At 40.2% G+C, this 23,594-nt stretch overlaps 1 protein-coding gene across 2 annotated transcripts in view; it reads left to right on the top strand.

The window, feature by feature from the left end:
* igsf11 (immunoglobulin superfamily member 11) overlaps nt 1–7,688 on the top strand; it is a 51,414-nt gene extending 43,726 nt beyond the window's left edge. For both annotated transcript variants that reach the window (XM_083549117.1, XM_083549118.1), the window contains exons 3-7: nt 3,040–3,247; nt 4,031–4,186; nt 4,631–4,753; nt 4,907–5,054; nt 5,741–7,688. In XM_083549117.1, the coding sequence (XP_083405243.1) occupies nt 3,040–3,247; nt 4,031–4,186; nt 4,631–4,753; nt 4,907–5,054; nt 5,741–6,212 (1,107 nt within the window). In that variant the 3' untranslated portion in view covers nt 6,213–7,688. The remainder of the gene's footprint in view (nt 1–3,039; nt 3,248–4,030; nt 4,187–4,630; nt 4,754–4,906; nt 5,055–5,740) is intronic.
* The last annotated feature ends 15,906 nt before the right edge of the window (nt 7,689–23,594 follow it).

Genomic DNA, 23,594 nt, shown 5'->3' with positions numbered 1-23,594 from the left:
GTGATTAATATATTAAGACAAAAGGAAAAACTCCACGAAACATCTCGTAATGAATCAGACCCGAGGACGAGTCGGATTTCTCGAGGGATCGTTTTTCCCGCCTGCGATTCGAACAATCCGATCTAGCGAAGCATTTATTCTCTGCGGCTGTTTCAGGATTTTTCGGGTTTAATCTCACCGACATCCTGGTGGTCTTCAGGCTTTTCGCACACACACACACACACACACACACACACACACACACACAGAAATGAAGTTTTTATAGATCCACATTGAGACAGAAAGTGTTCCAGCATTATCTCAATACTTTACACAGAGAAAGTTCCTGGTGTTCAGAGTCGGGTTACACACACACAGGCTCCGCCTTCAGAGTATTCAAATCAGTCTGTGTAGGCCACGCCTTCCAGGTTACCAGATCTTGATTAAAATATCCTACCTGAAGCATCTTTCACACCAAAATTAAGTTCCACTGCAACACCGCCTCCTAAAAAAATATTAGGTAGGAAAACGTGGGACTAAAGCCGGAAAACTTACTATTTTTGTGGACATCTGAGCAACTTTTTGAACGTCCCGTTTTTACATTGTGTCTCCATTTGCTGTTCTAAAAACCTCCACTCTTTTGAGATGATGTTCCACTGGATCCTGTGTAGATTTGTGAGACTCATTAATAAACAATGGTGTTAGTAAAGGCAGGTACTGATGTAGGTGAGGAAGTGAGGAGGCCTGGGGTGCAGTCAACATTCACATTCATCTCAGTTGTAGTGTTGTACAATAGGGTTTATAGCAGGAGATCTTCCACATCTTCCACACATGGAAATGTGTGTTTGTTGTTTGCAAACATTCCTTCATGTCATTTTCCTGTAAAAGACGGACCTGTGAAAGCTGGAAATGTACCTTTGTTTCCTCACAGCCCTGATCAGATTACAACTGGAGAACTTTATGATGGATATGGAGAACTTTAACCACTAAGCTTGTGGAGGATCAGGATCACTGCCTAGAATGGCTCTCTAATTAGCAAAGGATCTTCATTAGCGCCCACTGAGTTTCAGAGTTTGACTCAAGTTGACTCAATTAGGTGGAGATGGAGATGTTCACAGTTGTCCTTCTCGCTCCGTCTTCACAATGAGGCCAAGCTGGAACATCTCAGGACTTAGGAGGAGGAGCAAGGAGAAGACGTCTTGTGATCTTCAGCTTTTGACCGCCCGCATGCTATTTTTAGCGCCGATATTAACAGCTTGTATTTATGTACTGATGTTTTTTTTGAACACTTTCAGACGAAAACTGGGGATAGAATTTTATATTTATAAAAAAAAAAAAAAAAAAAAGTTAAAGAATATTTCTTTATAAAATTAATTCATTTGTTACTTTATTTGTTCATGTATTGGTTTAACACACACACACACACACACACACACACACACACACACACACACACACACACACACACACACACACACACACACAGGCTCATTTTTCATAAAGTACTTTAGATGCAGTATAAGTGCTGCAATAAGAAGAAAAAATTCCACTGGAGACATTTCATTACTGAGACCAACTACTGTGTGTGTGTGTGTGTGTGTGTGTGTGTGTGCGCGTGTGTGTGTGCGCACGACAGCTGAAGTGCTGCTTATTCATCTGTGCATAAAAGGACAAAAGCCCAATGCTCTGAGTAAAAGGAAAAAAGGCACCATAACACACATGAATATATATGTGTGTGTGTGTGTGTGTGTGTGTGTGTGTGTGTGTGTGTGTGTGTGTGTGTGTGTGCGCGGCACTGGAATTTTGCATGCACTGCCTTTGGAAACCATGACACCACAATTAACTATGACATCCCAGTGTGTGTGTGTGTGTGTGTGTGTGTGTGTGTGTGTGTGTGTCTGTTCCTCACATGTTCTTCGTTTAAAGATCCTCTTCAATGTTCTTGCTTTTAACCCAACCTCCACTCCTGTGTGTGTGTGTGTGCTTGTCTGTGTCTGTGTGTGTGTGTGTGTGTGTGTGTCCTGTGATTGCTCCCGCTCTCACACAAAACTCATTGAAGCTGCATGCACTTTGATGTGTTTCCAAAAAAGCCCCTTCAGTGCCGCGGTAACAGTCAGATTGTAATATTAAACATGATGCCTTTTGTGTGTGTGTGTGTGTGTGTGTGTGTGTGTGTGTGTGTGTGTGTGTGTGTCTCATAACCAAACTCAGTTATATTTAACCCTGTAAATGAGCCATTGCTATGGAAATGCTAATGTAGAGAGTTCATTAGCAAATTCTGACCAATCAGAGCGCAGAACTCAGCGTCAGTGCAGCGTAAATTTGGAGATGGAAACGTTTTGTTTGTAACGTGTATCTTCAGTGACTTCCCCAGCCAGATGTGGTTCTCCTCCAAAATGGTCCTACAAACTTGTAAATTACACATTCGCCTTTGGATGCTGCATTCAATTTCCCGTTTAAATTGGAAGATCCAAACTTTCTCCTGTGCTTTCAGTGGGTTGGAGTTAAAGCTCTAGAACCCTTGAGCTCCAACCCTATTGAACATGAAATCTCTACAAATCTCCACAAAATCTGGGGAAACATCTGTCCAGATGATTGGAGTTTATTAGAAGAGCAATTGTGGACACTAATGAAGATACTCAGCTAATTAAAGAGCTGTTCTGGGTGATATGGAGTCTCCAATCTGATCAGGGCTGTGAAGAAGCAAAGCTACATTTACAAGAAAACGACAGGAAAGAACATTCACATATAAACAGATCTGACTCAGCGGTTTTTATCCTTATGGGTTGGAGTAAAAGATCTTCCTACTCTAGAGCTTCAAACCTACTGAACACCTTTGGGATAAAAGTGAGGCCACCTCACCTCACCTCACCTCACTTTGAAATCTCCAGAAAATCTAGTAGAACATCTTCTCAGAAGAATGGAGGTTATAATAACAGCAAATCACAATGAAGAAATCACACTCGAGCTCATCTCCATCAAATCTAATTGTGATCCTGGAAATGTTTCACCTTGTGATATTGAATGAAACCCCTCTCTACCCTCCTGCCCCCCCCACAGGTTATAATCTATCAGGGTGGTCAGGTGTTCAGTCTCGCTAACCGGATGAACAATCGTGTGGGTTTTGTGGCGACGATGCCGAGCACCAGCGCCTCCATCTTCATCAACAACACACAGCTGGCCGACACCGGGACCTACCAGTGCCTCGTCAACAACCTGCCCGACCGCGGGGGGCGCAACATCGGGGTCATCGGCCTCACCGTTCTGGGTATGAGCTCGCACACACACACACACACACACACACACACACACACACACCGCAAAGAATTCAGAAGAAAACACAATCTATACACTAATACATAATCTATACACAATCAATACACTAATACACATTCAACACACAAATATACAAATACACAGGGTAAAGTTGTGTAGTTAGATACTGTAACAGAGCTTTGTGTCATCAGCCAGTAACACAATAACACAACAAATATATCCACAGTTTTGTTCTGTTATCCAAAAAAAGGTGAAAACACAGAAGTGTGAGCACTTTTACACACTCACACACACACACACACACACACACACACACACACACACACACACCTGGTGTCACTGCGCTCACAGAAAGTGTCAGGAGATGTTTTAAGTAATTATTTTTTATTCTGAAAGCAACAGCAGGAGGAAACCGAGATTCTGTTACAGACCTGAGCGGGATTTAGTTTATTATTACACTAAACTACACTAACTGCAAATCAGCGTGAGAATACTGCCCTCTACTGGCCAAATACAATTTCGCTCTCTCTTTCTCGGTGTTTCCTGTTTCTTTCTTTCTTTCTTTCTTTCTTTCTTTCTTTCTTTCTTTCTTTCTTTCTTTCTTTCTTTCTTTCTTTCTTTCTTTGTCTTTTGCTGTCTCTTTCCTAACTTCTTTTCACTCTCTCTCTCGTTCATCCTTCTTTTTTTCCTTTTGTCATTCTTTTGGTCGGTCCCTTATTGTTTCTCTCCCTTTCTCTCTCTCTCTCTCTCTCTCTCTCTCTCTCTCTCTCTCTAGTCCCTCCATCCTTGCCCGCGTGTCGTATTCAGGGTTCTCTGGATGTGGGCAGTGATGTGACTCTGCTCTGTGGATCTGAGGAGGGAATTCCCACACCCACCTACTCCTGGGAGAAAGTCGACTCAGTACCCAAACTCCCTCTCGGCGCCATGCAAGGTGTGTGTGTGTGTGTGTGTGTGTGTGTGTGTGTGTGTGTGTGTGTGTGTTTCTGTCAATCGCAGTGGTTATATGGTCAATGTGTTCCTCAGTCTAAACTTAATACTGTGGAAGTTTGTAGGATTTTCAGTATTTAAGTTGTGGCGCCATCTAGTGGCCATAATTAGAGTTCAACTCCTCCTCGTCTTTCTACTGCACAAAAACATTCAAATATTTTATGTTAATGTTTTGATCGTCTGCTTGCTATTTTGTATTAAACTTATGTCAATATTTCAATAGATTTTGTTATTTAAATAAGTATTTTTTTTTTTTAGTTTGTATGTTAAAATCAGCAGTTCGGCTTTTTGTGATTGTCTCTAAATTATGCGTTACTCGTAATTATCATGAGACATTTCCTCCATCAGTGTAATCATGTGTGTGTGATGATGATGATGTCTTCCTCAGATCAGATGCAGGGTACGGTGAGTCTGAAGAACATCAGTGCGGGGACATCCGGGGTTTACCAGTGCACCGCCTCCAATGCTATTGGCACCAGCACCTGTCAACTGAACCTGCAGGTGGTGACACGTGAGTCACATCTTATCTGTATACAGTGATGAGGGATGGAAATGAGGAGGGGGCGTGGCCTTTTCTATTGCTTCATCAATACGATGTCATTGTATTATGACTATCACACTGTACTTCAACACGTTCATTTTCACGTGTCTGTGCAATGTGCAGCTCAGCCTCAGAGCGTCGGCCTCATCGCTGGAACCGTGGTCTCGGGTGTCCTCGCCGCAGTCATTTTCGCCCTGCTGGTGATCGTCACGCTTTTCTACTGGAGGAACAAAAACCGATACGAAGAAGACGACATCCCGAACGAAATCAGGTGAGATGTTCTGTCTGATTCCCCTCCTAAAGTATTTCCGTCTCCTACCTATAATAAGTTTCACTCTTGTTAAGATGTTCCACTATATTTTGTGGAGATTTTGTGGAGATTCATTCGGCCACAAGGGTCTAAGTGAAGTCAGATACTGATGTAGGTGAGGTAAGGAGGCCTGGAGAATGCAGTAGGCATTCAAATTCATCCTGAAGATCGTCATTATGCTGGAACAGGTTTTGGGTCTCCTAGTTCTCCAAATAAAGGCAAAATCCAATGCAGCATACAAAGACGTCTGATCGAATTTTAAATCTCTGACTTACAGTTTAGAGAAAAGACACGTGGCTGGAAAAGTCAGGTGTCCCAATACTTTTGGCAATATTTACCTTCATTCGTTCATTGCATACGATACGAACGTTTATTGGACAAAATAAATGTATTGACAAGTATTGAAAATTAAAAAGTAAGAAGAGTTTTTGTGTGTTTGTGTGTGTGTGTGTGTGTAGAGAGACTCGCTGCAGTGGCTAAGCTGCATTACTGGAAGATGTAAAGCATGAAATATATGACAGACACACACACACACACACACACACACACACACACACACACACACACACACACACACAGTCAGAACAATAGCAATAATGAATCTTATAAGGTGAAGATTTAAACCGTTGTGTATTTTGAACCCCCAGAGAGGACGATCTTCCACCGAAGAGGTCTTCGTCGGTGAAGGCGTTCCAGGCGGATGCTTCGTCCTCAGAGAACGACACGCTCACCTCCACCAACACCTACAACAGCCGATACTGGCACAACGCCAAAGCCAGCTACGACGCCAACTCCTTTACACGCTACGACGGGCAGAGCTTAACGACCGGAGGCGGGACTGGTGCAGGAGGGGGTGGAGCTTACACCAACGGCAGCCATACCCTCCCAGCACCCAAAACTCTGGTGGTCACCGCCAATTCTGCGCCCGTTGTGACGCGCAGCAACGGTACTATAAGTCAGCGCGTTCCACCGTCCACGCCACCGCCCCCTTCTGGCTCCGCCCACACACACGTGCCGAACCGCACGCACTCGTACGCCGTGAGCCAGGCGGCGCTCGAGCGCATGGGGGCCGTGCCAGTCATGGTTCCTGCACAGAGTCGGGCCGGGTCGCTCGTCTAACACCAACACGAGATGGACAAATTGAATTTTTAACGTTCTTTATACAAACAATGCTATCTCTCTTTTTCTCCTTCTCTCTCTCTTTCTCTCTCTCTCTCTCTTCCCCCCCCCCTCGATCTCACTAATGAGTGATACTGATTTTACTTTGAGTTGTTTTCTACTTTAACCAATTTGCAATAATAATAATAATAATAATATTAATACTAATAATATAGTCGTCTCGGAATGGGCGTATGCGGCGACGGGAACGTTTTGGTAAAACATTTGAGATGTTTCCTTAATTGAGCGATCTTCATCCTGCACATGCACCTCGACTGCACACTCACATCACGTTTGTTTTAACTCTACAACGTCAACTCGGGCCATTCAATCAGCTTCTCAAGCAATAGTTACGCCAAAAACACCTGGTCTGATTAATGAGCAATATAACGCAGAGTTCCCACCAAAATCCCTGGGGTTTAGCAGCGAGTGTGAACACGGAGACAAAACACTTGATATCAATAAGAGCTGCTTCTCCTTCTTTTTTTGTGATCTGAAATGCATCCAGACAATTCAGGTGTCATTTGAGTCAGCGTTTGAGTCATTTATATGAATTAGCATTACTTTAAGGGCGAGGTTAGCATTAGACACATGACTAGCGTTCGGCAAGATGATGTCATCGATTATTTATATTGATTTCAAGTCCAAATCCATGATCTGGCAACCTTTACACATTTCACCTTACAAACTATAAATAAAAATAAATAAGAGTTGAACTGGAAAAGGCACCATGTTTTGGTCACTTCTCAAAAACCTGGAAATTTTACTTTTTTTTTTTTTATTATTTTTTTTTTTATTGTACATATTTTTTAAATTGTTTTTATTCCACTATTTTTTAAACCCAACCAGAAGCTTAAGGGTTAATTAGAAAGAAATTATTATAATTATTTTTTTCTTAATCACTGACCAGTAGAAGAATCCTTCTCAGTAACCACACCTCAAAAAATCTAATCAAATCACTAATTAATAAACAATAATAAATCTGTTTTTTCGCTGCAGTGTTATTTTCCTCCTGTTCTTGATCCGACTTAATCCTTATTTAATTTGAGTTTTATTGAGCGCCGAGTCTCTAATTCAGCACCGCAGATAAGCCTAGCCGTAGCCTACCTCTGAAATCATGTTTAAAAAAAACTAAATAAATAAATAGAATTATTAAATTTAGGTCTTTTTTCCATTGTATTTCTTTGTTACATGACAGATTATGAGAAGGCATCAATAACAGCGAACTAATGAGCGCGTTGATGAAGTCAGACGCCGGTGCAGTGTGAGGTGCAGGAGACTGAACACGGACTCTGCTGGGAGAAAAAATATAATAATTATAACCTTTATTGATGATTTTTTATTTTTATTGTTTGATTCTTTTTTTCTTCTTTTTTTACTGTACATATTGTAAGTACTTGTAGTATGAAATAGAAATTAAAACACTTTTGCCTAATACATGTGTGTGTTGTGTTAAATATTTTCCTAATATTTTTTGTGTTTTCCAAATAATAATATTTATATACACACAATATTTAAAATAAATGAGATATATACAGTGAGGAAAATAAGTATTTGAACACCCTGCTATTTTGCAAGTTCTCCCACTTAGAAATCATGGAGGGTCTGAAATTGTCATCGTAGGTGCATGTCCACTGTGAGAGTCATAATCTAAAAAAAAATCCAGAAATCACAATATATGATTTTTTAACTATTTATTTGTATGATACAGCTGCAAATAAGTATTTGAACACCTGTCTATCAGCTAGAATTCTGACCCTCAAAGACCTGTTAGTCTGCCTTTAAAATGTCCACCTCCACTACATTTATTATCCTAAATTAGATGCACCTGTTTGAGGTCGTTAGCTGTATAAAGACACCTGTCCACCCCATACAATCAGTAAGAATCCAACTACTAACATGGCCAAGACCAAAGAGCTGTCCAAAGACACTAGAGACAAAATTGTACAACCTCCACAAGGCTGGAAAGGGCTACGGGGAAATTGCCAAGCAGCTTGGTGAAAAAAGGTCCACTGTTGGAGCAATCATTAGAAAATAGAAGAAGCTAAACATGACTGTCAATCTCCCTCGGACTGGGGCTCCATGCAAGATCTCACCTCGTGGGGTCTCAATGATCCTAAGAAAGGTGATAAATCAACCCAGAACTACACGGGAGGAGCTGGTCAATGACCTGAAAAGAGCTGGGACCACCGTTTCCAAGGTTACTGTTGGTAATACACTAAGACATCATGGTTTGAAATCATGCATGGCACGGAAGGTTGTGGCATCTAAGGCATCATGCTTTGGGGGTGTTTTTCTGCACATGGGACAGGGCGACTGCACTGTATTAAGGAGAGGATGACCGGGGCCATGTATTGCGAGATTTTGGGGAACAACCTCCTTCCCTCAGTTAGAGCATTGTAGATGGGTCGAGGCTGGGTCTTCCAACATGACAATGACCCGAAGCACACAGCCAGGATAACCAAGGAGTGGCTCTGTAAGAAGCATATCAAGGTTCTGGCGTGGCCTAGCCAGTCTCCAGACCTAAACCCAATAGAGAATCTTTGGAGGGAGCTCAAACTCCGTGTTTCTCAGCGACAGGCCAGAAACCTGACTGATCTAGAGAAGATCTGTGTGGAGGAGTGGACCAAAATCCCTCCTGCAGTGTGTGCAAACCTGGTGAAAAACTACAGGAAACGTTTCACCTCTGTAATTGCAAACAAAGGCTCCTGTACCAAATATTAACATTGACTTTCTCAGGTGTTCAAATACTTATTTGCAGCTGCATCATACAAATAAATAGTTATAAAATCATACATTGTGATTTCTGGATTATTTTTTTTTAGATTATGTCTCTCACAGTGGACATGCACCTACGAAGACAATTTCAGACCCTCCATGATTTCTAAGTGGGAGAACTTGCAAAATAGCAGCGTGTTCAAATACTTATTTTCCTCACTGTATATATATGTATATATATATATATATATATATATATATATATATATATATATATATATATATATATATATATAAAATTAGATTTTTTTTACAGTATACACATTTAGGTGTTTTTTTTTATTAATACTTTATACTATATAAATGTCAGTTTGTTTTGGGAAGATGTTCCGCTGGATTTTCATTTATTCATCCACAAGAGTGTTAGTAAAGGTATTTAATAGGGTTTATAGCAGGAGATCTTCATTGTGCTGGAACAGGTTTAAGTCTCCTAGTTCAAGTGTGCCAATACTTGAAAAATACAAGGTGACATTCTTTGTGATATATTTTTAATGTCATCTGTAGCTATAAGAAAGGTGTGTTATTTTCATTTCAGGTGCGTTTGTAGCACAATAATGTGTCATGTAGCTAATTAACCTCCAACACGCTAGTCGCCACACGCTTTATTTTGGTCACTTGTTTACATAACAGTGTACACGTTACTAATTACTGCTATAATACTGCAATCAGCAGGACATCAGGATGCGTTTATTCCACTTTACAAACCACAACATAAAACAAAAAGCCGACAAGAAGCAGGCAGTCGCTCATTCGCCAGGGAAATTAATTAGATACACACCAAAATCCATCTGCCCCCAACTGGCACCAGAGTGGGTGAAAATAACTGACTAGCACTCGGTCTGTCCCACTGTGCATCAGATCAGCATCAGATCTGCATCCTGCGCTCAGACTGTGTTGAGACTGAAACACTGAGATGTGGCACAAAACAATGTAGTCTTGATGCACAAACCGTTTTACGTTTCACATGTTGCAAATTGACCTCTTAAAGCTCCGCCCACTTTCCAGATTTTATTGTAGAATAAATAAAATATTGCAGATGAGAAACTAAACCAATCACTGATCTCCAATGTTTTTACCATCCATCCAATCGATGATCCCCACTGTTCTCACCAACTATCCAATCGCTGATCCCCACTGTTCTTACCATCCATCCAATCACTGATCCCCACTGTTCTTACCATCCATCCAATCACTGATCCCCACTTTTCTCACCATCCATCCAATCACTGATCCCCACTGTTCTCACCGTCCATCCAATCGCCGATCCCCACTGTTGTTACCGTCCATCCAATCTCTGATCCCCACTGTTCTCACCGTCCAACCAATCCCTGATCCCCACTGTTCTCACCATCCAACCAATCACTGATCCCCACTGTTCTCACCATCCAACCAATCACTGATCCCCACTGTTCTCACCGTCCAACCAATCACTGATCCCCACTGTTCTCACCGTCCAACCAATCACTGATCCCCACTGTTCTCACCGTCCAACCAATCACTGATCCCCACTGTTCTCACCGTCCAACCAATCACTGATCCCCACTGTTCTCACCGTCCAACCAATCACTGATCCCCACTGTTCTCACCATCCAACCAATCACTGATCCCCACTGTTCTCACCGTCCAACCAATCACTGATCCCCACTGTTCTCACCGTCCAACCAATCACTGATCCCCACTGTTCTCACCGTCCAACCAATCACTGATCCCCACTGTTCTCACCGTCCAACCAATCACTGATCCCCACTGTTCTCACCGTCCAACCAATCACTGATCCCCACTGTTCTCACCGTCCAACCAATCACTGATCCCCACTGTTCTCACCGTCCAACCAATCACTGATCCCCACTGTTCTCACCGTCCAACCAATCGCTGATCCCCACTGTTCTCACCGTCCAACCAATCGCTGATCCCCACTGTTCTCACCGTCCAACCAATCGCTGATCCCCACTGTTCTCACTATCCAACCAATCGCTGATCCCCACTGTTCTCACCATCCAACCAATCACTGATCCCCACTGTTCTCACCATCCAACCAATCACTGATCCCCACTGTTCAAGAAACATCTCATTATTGAATCTGTTATACTCTGTTGTGATAAAACTCTTACCCAGTGTATTTATTTAAGGTCTATTACTTTGTGTAACAGGTTGGTTTGCAAATTGCCCTGATGATATGACAAAAATGCAAATTATGACATGTAATTGAGCAGACTGAAAAGTGTTAGAGGAGTATTTTTTGCTCGTTTGGTGTCTCAGTGTCTCTTGTTTGCATTGTTAGTCTCTTTAAAAACATCATTGTGTTCAGAAGTGTTAGCTGTTTAGCGCTCTGTATACGGATCCTTCTGGGACCTTATTAAAACCGGCTAAAATGATTCCTAATCACCAATTTTTTTCTGAGATGCTGAGACAGGATGTATCATCAGAGGTTTGTGAGCAGATGTGGATGGTCCTGGTGATAAGGTGACAACCCTCGCATAAGGATGAGGACCAAACACGGAGCGTGTACGAGGCGGTTAGCATTCCCCGGAGAGGTGCTGCTAATTAACACCACAGCATGACTGTCTTGAGGCGTGAGACCCATCTGGGATGTTAATCAGCTCAGGTTATAAGGCTGGAAGTTTCTTATATAAACACACACACACACACACACACACACACACACACACACACACACACACACACTGTGCATTTAACAGCCAGAGTCATGTTCACTGATTAGCAGCTAATTTACATTTTGGAAACACAAATGGAATAGACACATTTGATGGAATTTTTAAAACAAACAAATAAAAAAAAAAAACAGGTTTAAAAATTAGTGATCTACACCAAAAAAAGATTAAAAAAAAAATCATAACATTTTATATATATATATATATATATATATATATATATATATATAATAAAAAACTTAAAACATAAACATATACAAAAAAAAAAATTAAAAATTATTAAAAATCTGTACCAAAACATCCAGACCTAAAAAATATATATTTTATACATTAATTTGGGTATTAAAATCTTTTTTCTTATGTCTTTTTTTTTATATCTATTTTCCTATAAAATAAGCAGAAAACTTTTTCTTTTGAATGTATTAATCTGTAGATTAATGACATACTGTAGCAGAACCAAGTTGTAAAAATAAAATAAAGTCAAATACAAATAATCAGTGAAATCTCCAAAAAAAAAAAAAAAGCATAATCCAAAATTTTGAACAAATAAAAAATATTTGTAGAAATAAAAAATAAAAAAAGTGTAGGAGAATAAATCAGACTGATAAGAAACTAAACTGTTCTTCCTCTTCCTCTTCTTTCTCGATGCTAAAAATGCTCGAGCTTCCTGGTGAACTCTGCTGTGGAGTATATTTTCTGTTCCGCTCTCGGCTATGTCCTTGTGCTCGAGGCGTGTTAGCATTCGCCCAGCGTCCGTGGTTCTAGCTGGAGTTTATTAGCTGTGACAGTGCAGGACAATGGGACACATCATTAAGGGCTTGTGTGTGAAGTCAGACACAGCGTCTACACAGGCCACGGGGCACCGAGCGGCCATTTGGAAGCACAGAGCGACTGTTCGACTCCGGCCGTACGCCTGCCACCGCTACACTCCATCACGCTAATCAGTGCGCCGGATACGCCGCCAGGGCTGTTCTGGACCGTTAAGCGGTGATAAATTTGGTGTGCTGCAGTCGCTCGCTGGCTGTGGTTACTGCACACTCTCAACATATGGTACCGGAAGGCAGCAAATAATCAGGAAGGAGATGCAGGAGGTTGCTTCTGGGTTGTGAAGCTTCATATTCAGAGCCCGCAGATCGGATTTCTGCTGAGCATTCGGATTAGACGACAAACACCAATTTGACGCAAGGACGCTTTCCGGATCCATCTGTAGATGACACTGTAAGGAGTGTGTGTGTGTGTGTGTGTGTGTGTGTGTGTGTGGGCACATGAGGGTGGTTTTGATTGAATTATATTTTATTTAATCTTTAATCTAATCTTTATTCAATCAAAAAAATTTTTTTTTAATTATTGAGTACATTAGAAATGTAAAAATGCTTTGATAAAAAAAAAAATCTAATATATTTATTTTTGTTAATAAATTATTTTTTTTTAAGTTTTTTTTATGTTCTGGAAGTTGACACTTTAATTCCAATATATATATTTTTTATACAGTTTATCAAACAAAATAAAAAGAAGCGTTTGAGCTCGGAGATAAATGTCTGATTCTGAATTTTACACTTTTTTTCCCCCATTTAAACTGAAATTAGTTTTGGATTACGCAGCCTCATCAGCTCTGCGAACCCACTGAGGCTTGGACCTTTTTGTTGTTTTGACGCGACACCTGAACTGATTGTTCAGCAGGAAAGCCGTCTCTCTGAAGGCGAGGTGTTTGTATGTTAGCACCTGTGTTTGTTTCAGTCGCACCGACTGTGAGCTGTGAGACGGGTAAAATTAGCCACACAACTGGGACTTGGACGCAAATCAACTCCAGACTATTTCTTCACTTTTCTACTGATTTTACACGACACTGTGTTTAGTTTAACGCTACTCTGACATCACATTTCCTATATTCAGACCAGGCGCATACTTCTTTCTACGCTTCTCCCATTAGGGGGCGCCACAGCGGATCATCCGTCTCCCTGTCCTCTACATCTGCCTCTTTAAAACTACCTGCATGACTTTCCTCACCACATCTATAAACCCCAGACCAAGCGCATACACAGATCACAGGTCAGTTTTTAGCTCGGCTAGCTTTTTATATATGCACAAACATTTTCCACTGAAATCTTTTCACCTTAATTTAAAAAATCAAAGCTCCATGAAAGAAAGCAACACAAACAAAGACTTGGCACTGACCCATGTGCATTTTATAGGTTTGTAACAGGAAATGAGCAAAACCTACAACCTGAGTTGACAACTCACACAAGGGTGCCCTCTGGTGGCGTGGTGGGGAATTGTCTGTAGTTGCTTCCTTTGTGTTATGGTGAAAATAAAATATTTATTTATTATTTGTTTGTTTGTGATTTAAAAGAAAAAAAAATCTGGAAACTGTGTAATGACCCAGAATATTGCCAGCAGGAGTTTTTTTTTCATATTTGAGAAAAAAAAACTGTTAGTTGGCAGGACATTTGCCTGTGACATGGTCGCAAAATGAGATGAGATGAAACGAGATAAGCTGAGGCAAGACGATACTCCAGCCGCTCTCTCGAAACAGCCGGTGCTGTTTGGACAGCTCTTTTCCTTGATGTGTGAAGTTTACAAAGCCGTTAAGTTTAAAGGCAGAAGAACCAGCGACCAGACAAAGCTGACGAATTTCATGAAGGATCTTTAGTGCTTCTACAGATGTTTTCCATGCAGCAGCAGGACGGCTCTCACTGGTCATTACAATCAGCATCATGTGTCACGCAGCCGAGTCGAGCCCTGAGTCCTCAGAGATAACATCTCAGACCGAACCGCTAGCATAAATACAGTCTTCTAATGTACATATGACCCATGCTAATGATAGCAGTGCTACAACCAAGCTAACTGAGCTCTTGGTGAGGCTCTAAATGGCGTTTGGGTGAAAATACACAAAAAGTTATTCATATTTCAGGACAGATTTATGATAACGTTTGGGTGTCTTTAGTTTGCTGTTTTTTATGAGTTCTCCAATTCTTTTGAAACACTGTTAGCATTGTTCGGACTTACTGCCAAATCATAGAAGGTAAAAGTAAAAAAAATAAATTATAATTATAATAAATTAAAATGTAACCATGAATAAATTACTATATTATAAGAAGAATTAATCAGTTGTGTTATTGCAAATGAATGAATAAAAATTGGAATTCATTTTCATTTAAATGTATACATTTATATCATATAATAATTAATTGTTTTACTTTTTCATTGTTAATGATTTCAATAGCTTTCAACTAGTTGACTAATTTCTAATTACATTTCATTTCAAAATGTAATTAACGGAAATAACTTTCAGAAAAACTGCTGTATTTTTGTATTATTTGGCATTTTTTAATTGTTGAATTTTGTGTTAAATGACGTGAAGTTGCTGATGCTGATCTCTAGCGCCCCCTGCTCCTGGTCCCAACAAACTGCCATTTTATCAAAAAGAACACACAAGATTGACTTTCATAGAGATCTTTATTCTCTCCATCAATTTTTTTAATACCCTTGAGTAAATCCAAAGTCGGTGGTGATGGTGGTGATGTTGGTGAAGGTAGTGGTGACGGTGGTGGTGATGGTGATGCTGGTCCTCACACACCTGAGCCTGGAAGTGAGTGCAGTTAAAGCTGGGTTAATAAGGGGCATGAGGGCGGCAGAAGTCGCACAGATGACCTGTGACTTTCCTCTCACCGCTGCCGCTTCATTATTGAGTGAACGTGTGGCCTGGTTTCAATCTGAGAGAAGAAAAAAGGCTATTAAAGTACGGCAGAGAGAGAGAGAGCGAGAGAGAGAGAGAGGGCGAGAGAGAGAGAGAGAGGGCGAGAGAGAGAGAGTATCCTTCTCCTCCGTGATCTTCTCTGCAGAATTTTAATCATGGGGAAGAAAGAAAAGCACAAGCGAGCTTCTTTTTTAAAGCGAGTCAATAGTTCTGTCATTCAAACACACACACAATAGAGTGTGAGGAGTAAAGATACGCTACAGTCAGTGTAAGTGAAATGACATTTCTCTTTCTGTTCATTGAACTTGAGTCTAGGAGTTTTAGTCAGCATTACATTTACAGCAACATCCTCGTGGGTCAAAAGCGTAACAGAGCTCGGCAGTGTATTTGATGTTCGCGAGGACAGAATGCGAAAGTGTCTCGGTGATGTTTCTACACTATCTGTAGCTACATGCAGGAGTTTAGCTAGCAGACTTATGATGCTAGTCTATAGTAACCTGGCAAACAGTGGCTTTCATAAAGACAAATGAGTCAACGATCATAAACAAATCCATATTTTGTAGACCGATCAATGTTTGGTTTTTACAAATATCCTGTTGTGCATCTCATTCCACATTTAGTTTCCAAGATGTTCCACTAAATTTTGTGGAGATTTGCTGTATCCACAAGGGTGTTAGTTAGGTCAGGGACTGATGGCGGTAATAGAGTTGGAGCTCTATAGCAGGAAGATCAGCATCCAAAGACGTCCTGTACACTTGTGTCTCCAAATTTGTGGGAGCAGTTCGGGAAAGAACCCCATATAGCTGGAATGGTGAAAAGCAGGAGTCTCAATACTTTTTGTCCATAGTGTATCTACATCCATAGAGCAGCTTCAAATGGCGAGCCGGATGGTCAAGTCAAGTCAAGTCAAGTTTATTTCTATTGCGCTTTAGAGCGCGAGTGCTGCTTCACCGCGTGTGAAACGTACCTCACGTCAAACATCTCTGCGCCAGATTTGGGCAGTATCAATTCACATTTGCTCTTTTGATACCACATGGTATCAAAAGTTCTGGAAGGTGAATCCTTATCCAAATCACTGTCTGGGTCATTTCTTAGTAATTAAAGAAGTTTGCAGTAATGTATTTAAAGCCTAGCAGCTTTGCTATCAAGCACCTTCATAGGAGTGCCAGTTACACAACTTGCTAATGCTAAGTCAAAGGACATGACACGAGGCTGCGTTTGAACGATCAGAGTCTACAATCAGACGGAGCAAAGAGTCACATAATAAATGACTTCTGTGCTACGATTCATCGAGGAAAAACGGATTTCTGCAGATTGAGTGCATTAGCATGGTGTGAGAAGAAAAGCTAGCGCTGTGATTACCTCGGCCAAAAGTTTCAGTGATATTCGCTTTCACCCCCACAGACCCACACACACACACACACACACACACACACACACACACACACACACACACACACACACACACAATAACAGAAAGCAGCCAGCTGTGAATGAAGAGCCGAATTGATCTTTCAAAGGCGAGTCTCAGTGCGGATCAAACTCGCGGCGTGAGCCTCGGAGCGGCCCGTCGCTTAAAAGGCGAGCCGGAGAGTCACAGGGATTTTTAACAGCGCGGCGTGAGCGCTAGCTGTCTTTACAAACAAAATAATTGGTCCCCGAGAAATGCAAGGTTGAATCGGATCATTAATAAAGCACAGGCCGAACATCTACAACGGGAAACGATTTGTTAATTATCTGTCAGATGAGAGGTCACGAAAGCTTCACAAGGAAAGTTTTTTCTTTCTTAAAAATAAATCGAAGCTTCAGATCCTCCTGAGAAAATACAGAGAATACAGGCTGAGGATTTAAAAAAAAAAATACAGATAAAATCTTCCTCCTTCAAATGGTTAATTGGAAATTGTGAAAAAAAATAATAAATTAGGATGAAGAAGAACGCCTCGTTGCCATCGTTAGCACTTTGGTGCAAAAAAAATAAAAAATAAAAAATCAATCAATGAAATTATTTGGTGAGTGTGAGATTGAGGCAGAGGATTCTCAAGGTTGTGAAAATTCGACGGTGAATAGAAAAAAAAAAGGAATTGATGAATTTTCACAAAAAGAAAAAAAAAAGAATTAATTAATCTAAGTATATAAGAATAAAGTCCAAATATTTTAGGAATGAAGATTAAAGTAGTAAAACTTTGAGAAATTAAAACACTGTCCTTTATAAGTAGGCAGGAGATAAAATAAATAAATAAATAAATAAATAAATAAACAAATAAATAAATATATATTGGGGAACTGTCCAAATACATATGAACTGGAGTGGATGGAGATTCTTCAGGTTGGTTATCAAGAAGCAGAAGTTAATCACCTTCATCAACTTCATCATCATCATCATTAACAAACGACAATAAATTTCGATTTTAACGTCTTTTTTTTTTTTTATTGTCTTATGATTAATTGTACCCCTGTGATTTTTTGTAAATGAATGTATAAATAATATATAAAATTATATATTGGTAAGTATTAGGACACCAGATTTACCACCCATATGTGGTTCCTCTCCAAACTGTTACCACAAAGATGGAGGCGTTGGATGTCAGACATCTTTGGATGCTGCAGGAAAAAAATGTCATCATTGAACTCGAAGACCAAAGACCTGTTCTAGCATGGGAATGCTCCTGTGCACAAAGTCAGCTCGATGAAGATCTGCTTTATATGGTTCTGAGTGGAAGATCTCCTGATATAGAGCCCTTTTGAACATGATGAATGTGAACGCTGATGCACCCCAGGTCTCCTCACCTCATCTACATCACCACCTGACTTTACTAACACCCTTGTAGATGAATGAAATCACACAAATCTCCTAAACATTTTAAACAATTCATTTCTGATTAGCGAATTCTGGGGTCCCTGTGAACGAACTGTTACCACAGCAACAAAGTCAACTGTCAGAAAACGAATCAGCACCTTCTGACCAATCAGAGTGCAGAACTCATCATCATGGGCTTTCTTGGTTCTCCTTTTATCCTCAGCAGGAACTTGAATCAGGCGGGTCTTGAGTCCTCATTTCCATGTGAACGCGAGGCTCATCAGGGGGCGTGTCCTCCGAGCATCTGATTCCTGCCTGTCATCAGTTCCTCCCATTCAGTCGCGCAATTAAAGGAATTAAAGAAAGAAAGCATTTCAACCGGAGCTCTTTTTTGTTGTTGAGTCGGAGCACGAGTTCCCATTACTATGTAAATCCCGCATCTGCGCAGAGCTGACGGATGTGTGTCTGTGATGAAGGAATAATTTAGTGTCAAACCCTGCGAAGGATGTTGGATTTAATTTATGGTGATTGACTCACTTGGTAAAAAAAAGATCGTGAACGTGTGAGCTCAGGGCTGCCAATCACCCACAGAAAGGCTTTGCTATCCTCCTTGGGCAACTTGTTATTTCTTGTTTTGTGCTTAAAGTTGCAGTTTGATTGCATCAGAATGATGTAAAGTTCTCACCGAATCCTGATGGACTGCAACGAAACGTTATTGACGTCGAAACACAAATTTCAGCACCGGACGTTGTCCAGCAAGTGTTTTCCTTTCTTTAAGATTTCTCAGTGTTCATTTAAACTCTCAAAGAACTCTGGAAGAACCACTGAGGAACCCAGGTGTAATACGAGGTGGTATCAAAAAGTTTTGCTCTGTTTACAAGAAAGTACCTTATTTATCGACATTTACACACTATCACCTTCAAAACAGCGCTCCCAGTAACAAGAAGATACATGATCTGAGTTAAATTGTTGGAAAAATAAAGGGTATTCATGGGTTCTTTGGTGTAAAATTCATATTCATATAAGACTTAAATAATTAGGCAGTAGAAAAGTTTATTGAATTGAAAGAGAAATATTTAATTTGTATCCAAATGCTTATTTATTTAAGCCTTTTATTTTATTGTTTCTTGTTCAGACACTTTTGTTTTTCCTAAAAGGAGTTCGCTTGAGTTTCCCACTTTTTCACCTCTGACCTGTATTTCCTACTTCCAGAGTTTTTTTTGTATTATTATAATATTATTTCCATGTCAGCGTCCTTACCAGGATATAAAGCCGCTCTATTTCTGTCTCTCGGTGTGTTTACTAGGTCACTTCATCAGGAGTGGCTCGGGCTTGTTGTCCCGTCTTGGGATATCACACTGGAGGAGAAAAAGATAAACAGCGCAGAGCAAAAGACTCGCTCAGAGTCCCGTCGCTGTTTATAGATGGCTCACCATGAGAAAAACCAAAAAAGACACTCAGTCTTTTGCCGCGTGTGATCCCAGAACCGCAGGAGCGTCGCGTCACGTCACCTGGCGTCACGTGAAGAGACAAACGAGCTGCCTGGGAAAACGTCTTCCCGCTGCCCAATTCCTTTAATTCCCGCTTGAGTCTCTTGGTCTGGGTGATGCATCATCACGGTGCTTTTTACAATACGAAACACGAAAATGTGTATCTCCTTCTCTCACCTTTTTCTTTCCTCCCAAAGGTCATCCACCAGAAGGAAAGTCAAGCTCTTCATTAAAATCCCATCGAAACAGTGAGAAGGCGCTCTGGCGGGCGAAGTCTGCGAATCGTCCAGATAGTCTGCGCTTCGGCGTCTGCTCCAGCTGCGAAGGCAATTATCCTTGCGTGACTCCCGTACACTCGTCCGTGGGCGATATCAATTTTGCATGCCGTGGCTCGTAGGCCTTTCAGAAGCAGAGCAATCATTTGTTCAGAGATTTTGCCCTCGGCGGCAGCAGGGTGATTACTTTTGTCTGGCTGTCGGTGAAATATATGCCTTTATACGACGTTGCCCTGAAGGGCGAGGCACTGTAATGCGACCTGATTGGCCAGGCTGAGATTTATACATCAACACCGTCTTGGGAATAGTGAATGATGGATCAATCTGACGATCACGTGTGTTATTGTTTCTATCGTAAAAGTAAAAATTGTTTATCTGTTAACTAATTACCATCAATGGAAGGAGTCTTCAGTCTCAGTGCTTTTTGTAACTCAGAGGAAAGGAGAGTTGAAAAAAAGCAAATGGTGACAACTAACCTGTTTCATAGACAAACATAAAACGTAAACATAACTGGATGAAAAGTGAGGTGCTGTTGATTCATTATTACAATTTGGGATTTAAGGAATAAAGCACTCATGCTGCTGTAAAGGAAAATATTAAAATACTATAAATAATCTAAACACTAGTTGTGTAACGCTACACAAAATTCACCGGTTCAATTTCAGTACGATTAAAGGGAAAAAAACGCAAAACATAAAATTGCTTATCGCTTTTTACTGCCGCAGTTTATTATTATTATTATTATTATTATTATTATTATTATTATTATTATTATTATTGTATTTTTTTTTTTACTATTTGTGAACGTTAACAGTTTACAAATTTAAACCTATTTATTAATAATTATATATAACCTATAAAAGTAATAATTATTTAAATGTATGAAAATAAAATGCCTGTTTGGTTAAAAATAAAAAAAAATACAATCTATAAAAATAAAATTGAATTATTCAAATGAATGCCATACTTTTAATTATTTTAATTACATTGGTACAATTTAAATTAATTAAATAAATTGAAATAGATGGAATTTTTAATGAAATAGACTCTTTGGGTAAGACAAATGTGTATATAAGTGTGTGTGTGTGTGTGTGTGTGTGTGTGTGTGTGTGTGTGTGTGTATGTGTGTGTATGTGATATGATAGAATAGCCAGAATAGAATAGCCTTTATTTGTCACATATACATTACAGCACAGTGAAATGTTGTTCTTCGCATATCCCAGCTTGCTTGGAAGCTGGGGTCAGAGCACAGGGTCGGCCATGATACGGCGCCCCTGGAGCACACAGAGGGTTAAGGGCCTTGCTCAAGGGCCCAAGAGTGGCAGCTTGGCAATACCGAGGCTTGAACCCCCGACCTTCCGATCAGTAATCCAACGCCTTAACCACTGGAGCCACCACTCCCCCCACATGTGTGTGTGTGTGTGTGTGTGTGTGTGTGTGTGTGTGTGTGTGTATGTATGTATGTGTGTGTGTGTGTGTGTTTGTTTTTACATTTATTATAACATTTTCGAACGATATGATCCACTTAACTGTTCCGAATATTTCAGCTGACTTTAACAGATGTCTTCATTCCTTCCATCCTTTATTTATTAATTCCCTCGATATGTGAAATTGTCAGGATTTTCTCTTTTTTATGAGAAATTCTTGAACCTGGACATAAAACGCTAAAGAATCAGGATCGCTAGATCGTCCCAAAACCATAAAAGTGAAAATCTTTTGCACATGCGCACTATAAATCGTTTGTCCAGTACAGAGCGAGAAGCCACAGGAACACCGCACTAACTCGAGTTTCTTTTTCTTATACCCCTGACATGTGTATGATTTCTAGTTTAATAAAAAAATTATCAACAAGAAAAAACACCAAACACCAACTCTGATTTAACAGCACACACACACACACACACACACACACACACACACACACACACACACACACAAAAACAACAAGCAACCAAAAAAAAGAAATAAAAAGTGGTGTTTCCAAAAGTGTGTTGAACATAAAAGAGAAAGATGGAGATATTCGAGATGTGGATGTAGTATCTTTATTATAATGCTCTTATTAATTAACTGGTAAAAATAGCTTGTTTTCTAAACAAACACAAACAATAGAAAGTTGAAGAAGAGCACCATCTTATTGCTGTAGCATGTTCAGCATTCAAACTTTCATTCAGTCGTGTCCTGGAAAGTTGAATAACTGACAGCGACACACTTCACGCCGAGTGAAGAGCAGCAGCAGATTCGCTGTTTTCTGGCTGACAGCAGACATTCAGCAGCAACATTTCTCCTCAGGTAATTTGTCCAGCTGCTTTAGTGTGCTGAATAAATGAATTGCTGATGGAGCTGGTGGAGAAGTTGGCCTTAAATATCAACTCTGGTTTTCTGTACACCAGCAGGACGTCTCTTTCGATGACAGCATGGGTATGAAACTCGGCAAAATGGCAAACGCCAAACGTCAGACTTCCTTTTAGTAGACGGATGGGGGGAATATCTTCCACTTCTGCACGGATCTTAATCAGAAGGCGAGTTCTAGCATTTTAACCAGCGCTGGCTCCTCCATAGGGGTGCATTCAATAAATGTCAATCATCATAAAGCTCTCTTTCACAACTCTACACTGAGTGCTTTATTCCATACCAGGGTTTTTTTTTTTTTTTTTCCACTCAGACTGTATGGTTTGGAATAAAGCCATAAACATTTCTCCCATACGGTCTATTAAAGAAACAACAAATCTGTGCTCCGGTGCTTTTGCTGCTTTAAGCACGACCTGAGCACAAACACACACACAGACACGATAAACACTTTCTGGCTATCAATAATTTAAAATACATGTCAGAAAAAAAAAAAAAAAAAAAAAAAAAAAAACTCACAAAAAGTGTTGCGATTATTTTTTATACGCAGAAAAGGCATGCCTTGAGGGCGCTATCGAGCATCTGAATTATTCACGTTCACAAGTTTTTTTTTTTTTTTTGTTTTTTTTTTTTAAGCCGTCATGGATCAAAGAGTTTTTTTCAGAACCTAAGGTTTACCAGACCTTCAAAAAGAGCAGTCAGAGATCCATCAGAGATCTTCTCCAACACACCGATACGCCTTTAGAAATTAAGCGCAATCACACAATCTGTTCAGCTCATCAACTGGAATGAGTTGCATTCCTGTAAGTCACATCAACCGATTTGACTCACCAAATAGTCAACTTTTTCAAATTCCAGATTTTTCCGCATCCAAACTGCGCCATTATAAAACTGTTTTAATGCATCTATAAAATCGCTTTTATACCTTTTCAATTCCTCTCTGTGTCGCTGTATGGCTTTATTATTGTACATTAAACTTTTATATAATGTATTATTCATGTTCAGTCTATCATACCTTTGGAAGGAAGAACTGTTCCTTGCAGCTCGCTTGGATAAATTAACACTTAAATGCAAACAAAGTGGATAATAAATTGGAATATGACTCGCATTTCATACACTTGAGGGCCAAAAGTTTGCCCATAAGATTGGTATGTGCTTCTTTTTGAACATCGCTGCTTTCTACATTTATCGTCTGTTTGCTCTTATAATAAGCTCCATTCTCCTGGGAAGATGTTCCACTAGATTTTGTAAAGATTTGTGTGAGATTTCCTTCATCCAGAAGGGTGTT

This window comes from Silurus aristotelis (assembly GCF_946808225.1).
Source record: "Silurus aristotelis genome assembly, chromosome: 8".
Taxonomy (NCBI): domain Eukaryota; kingdom Metazoa; phylum Chordata; class Actinopteri; order Siluriformes; family Siluridae; genus Silurus; species Silurus aristotelis.
The sequence above is the reverse complement of the archived record's forward strand: the minus strand, read 5'-3'. Positions and strand labels throughout refer to the sequence as shown.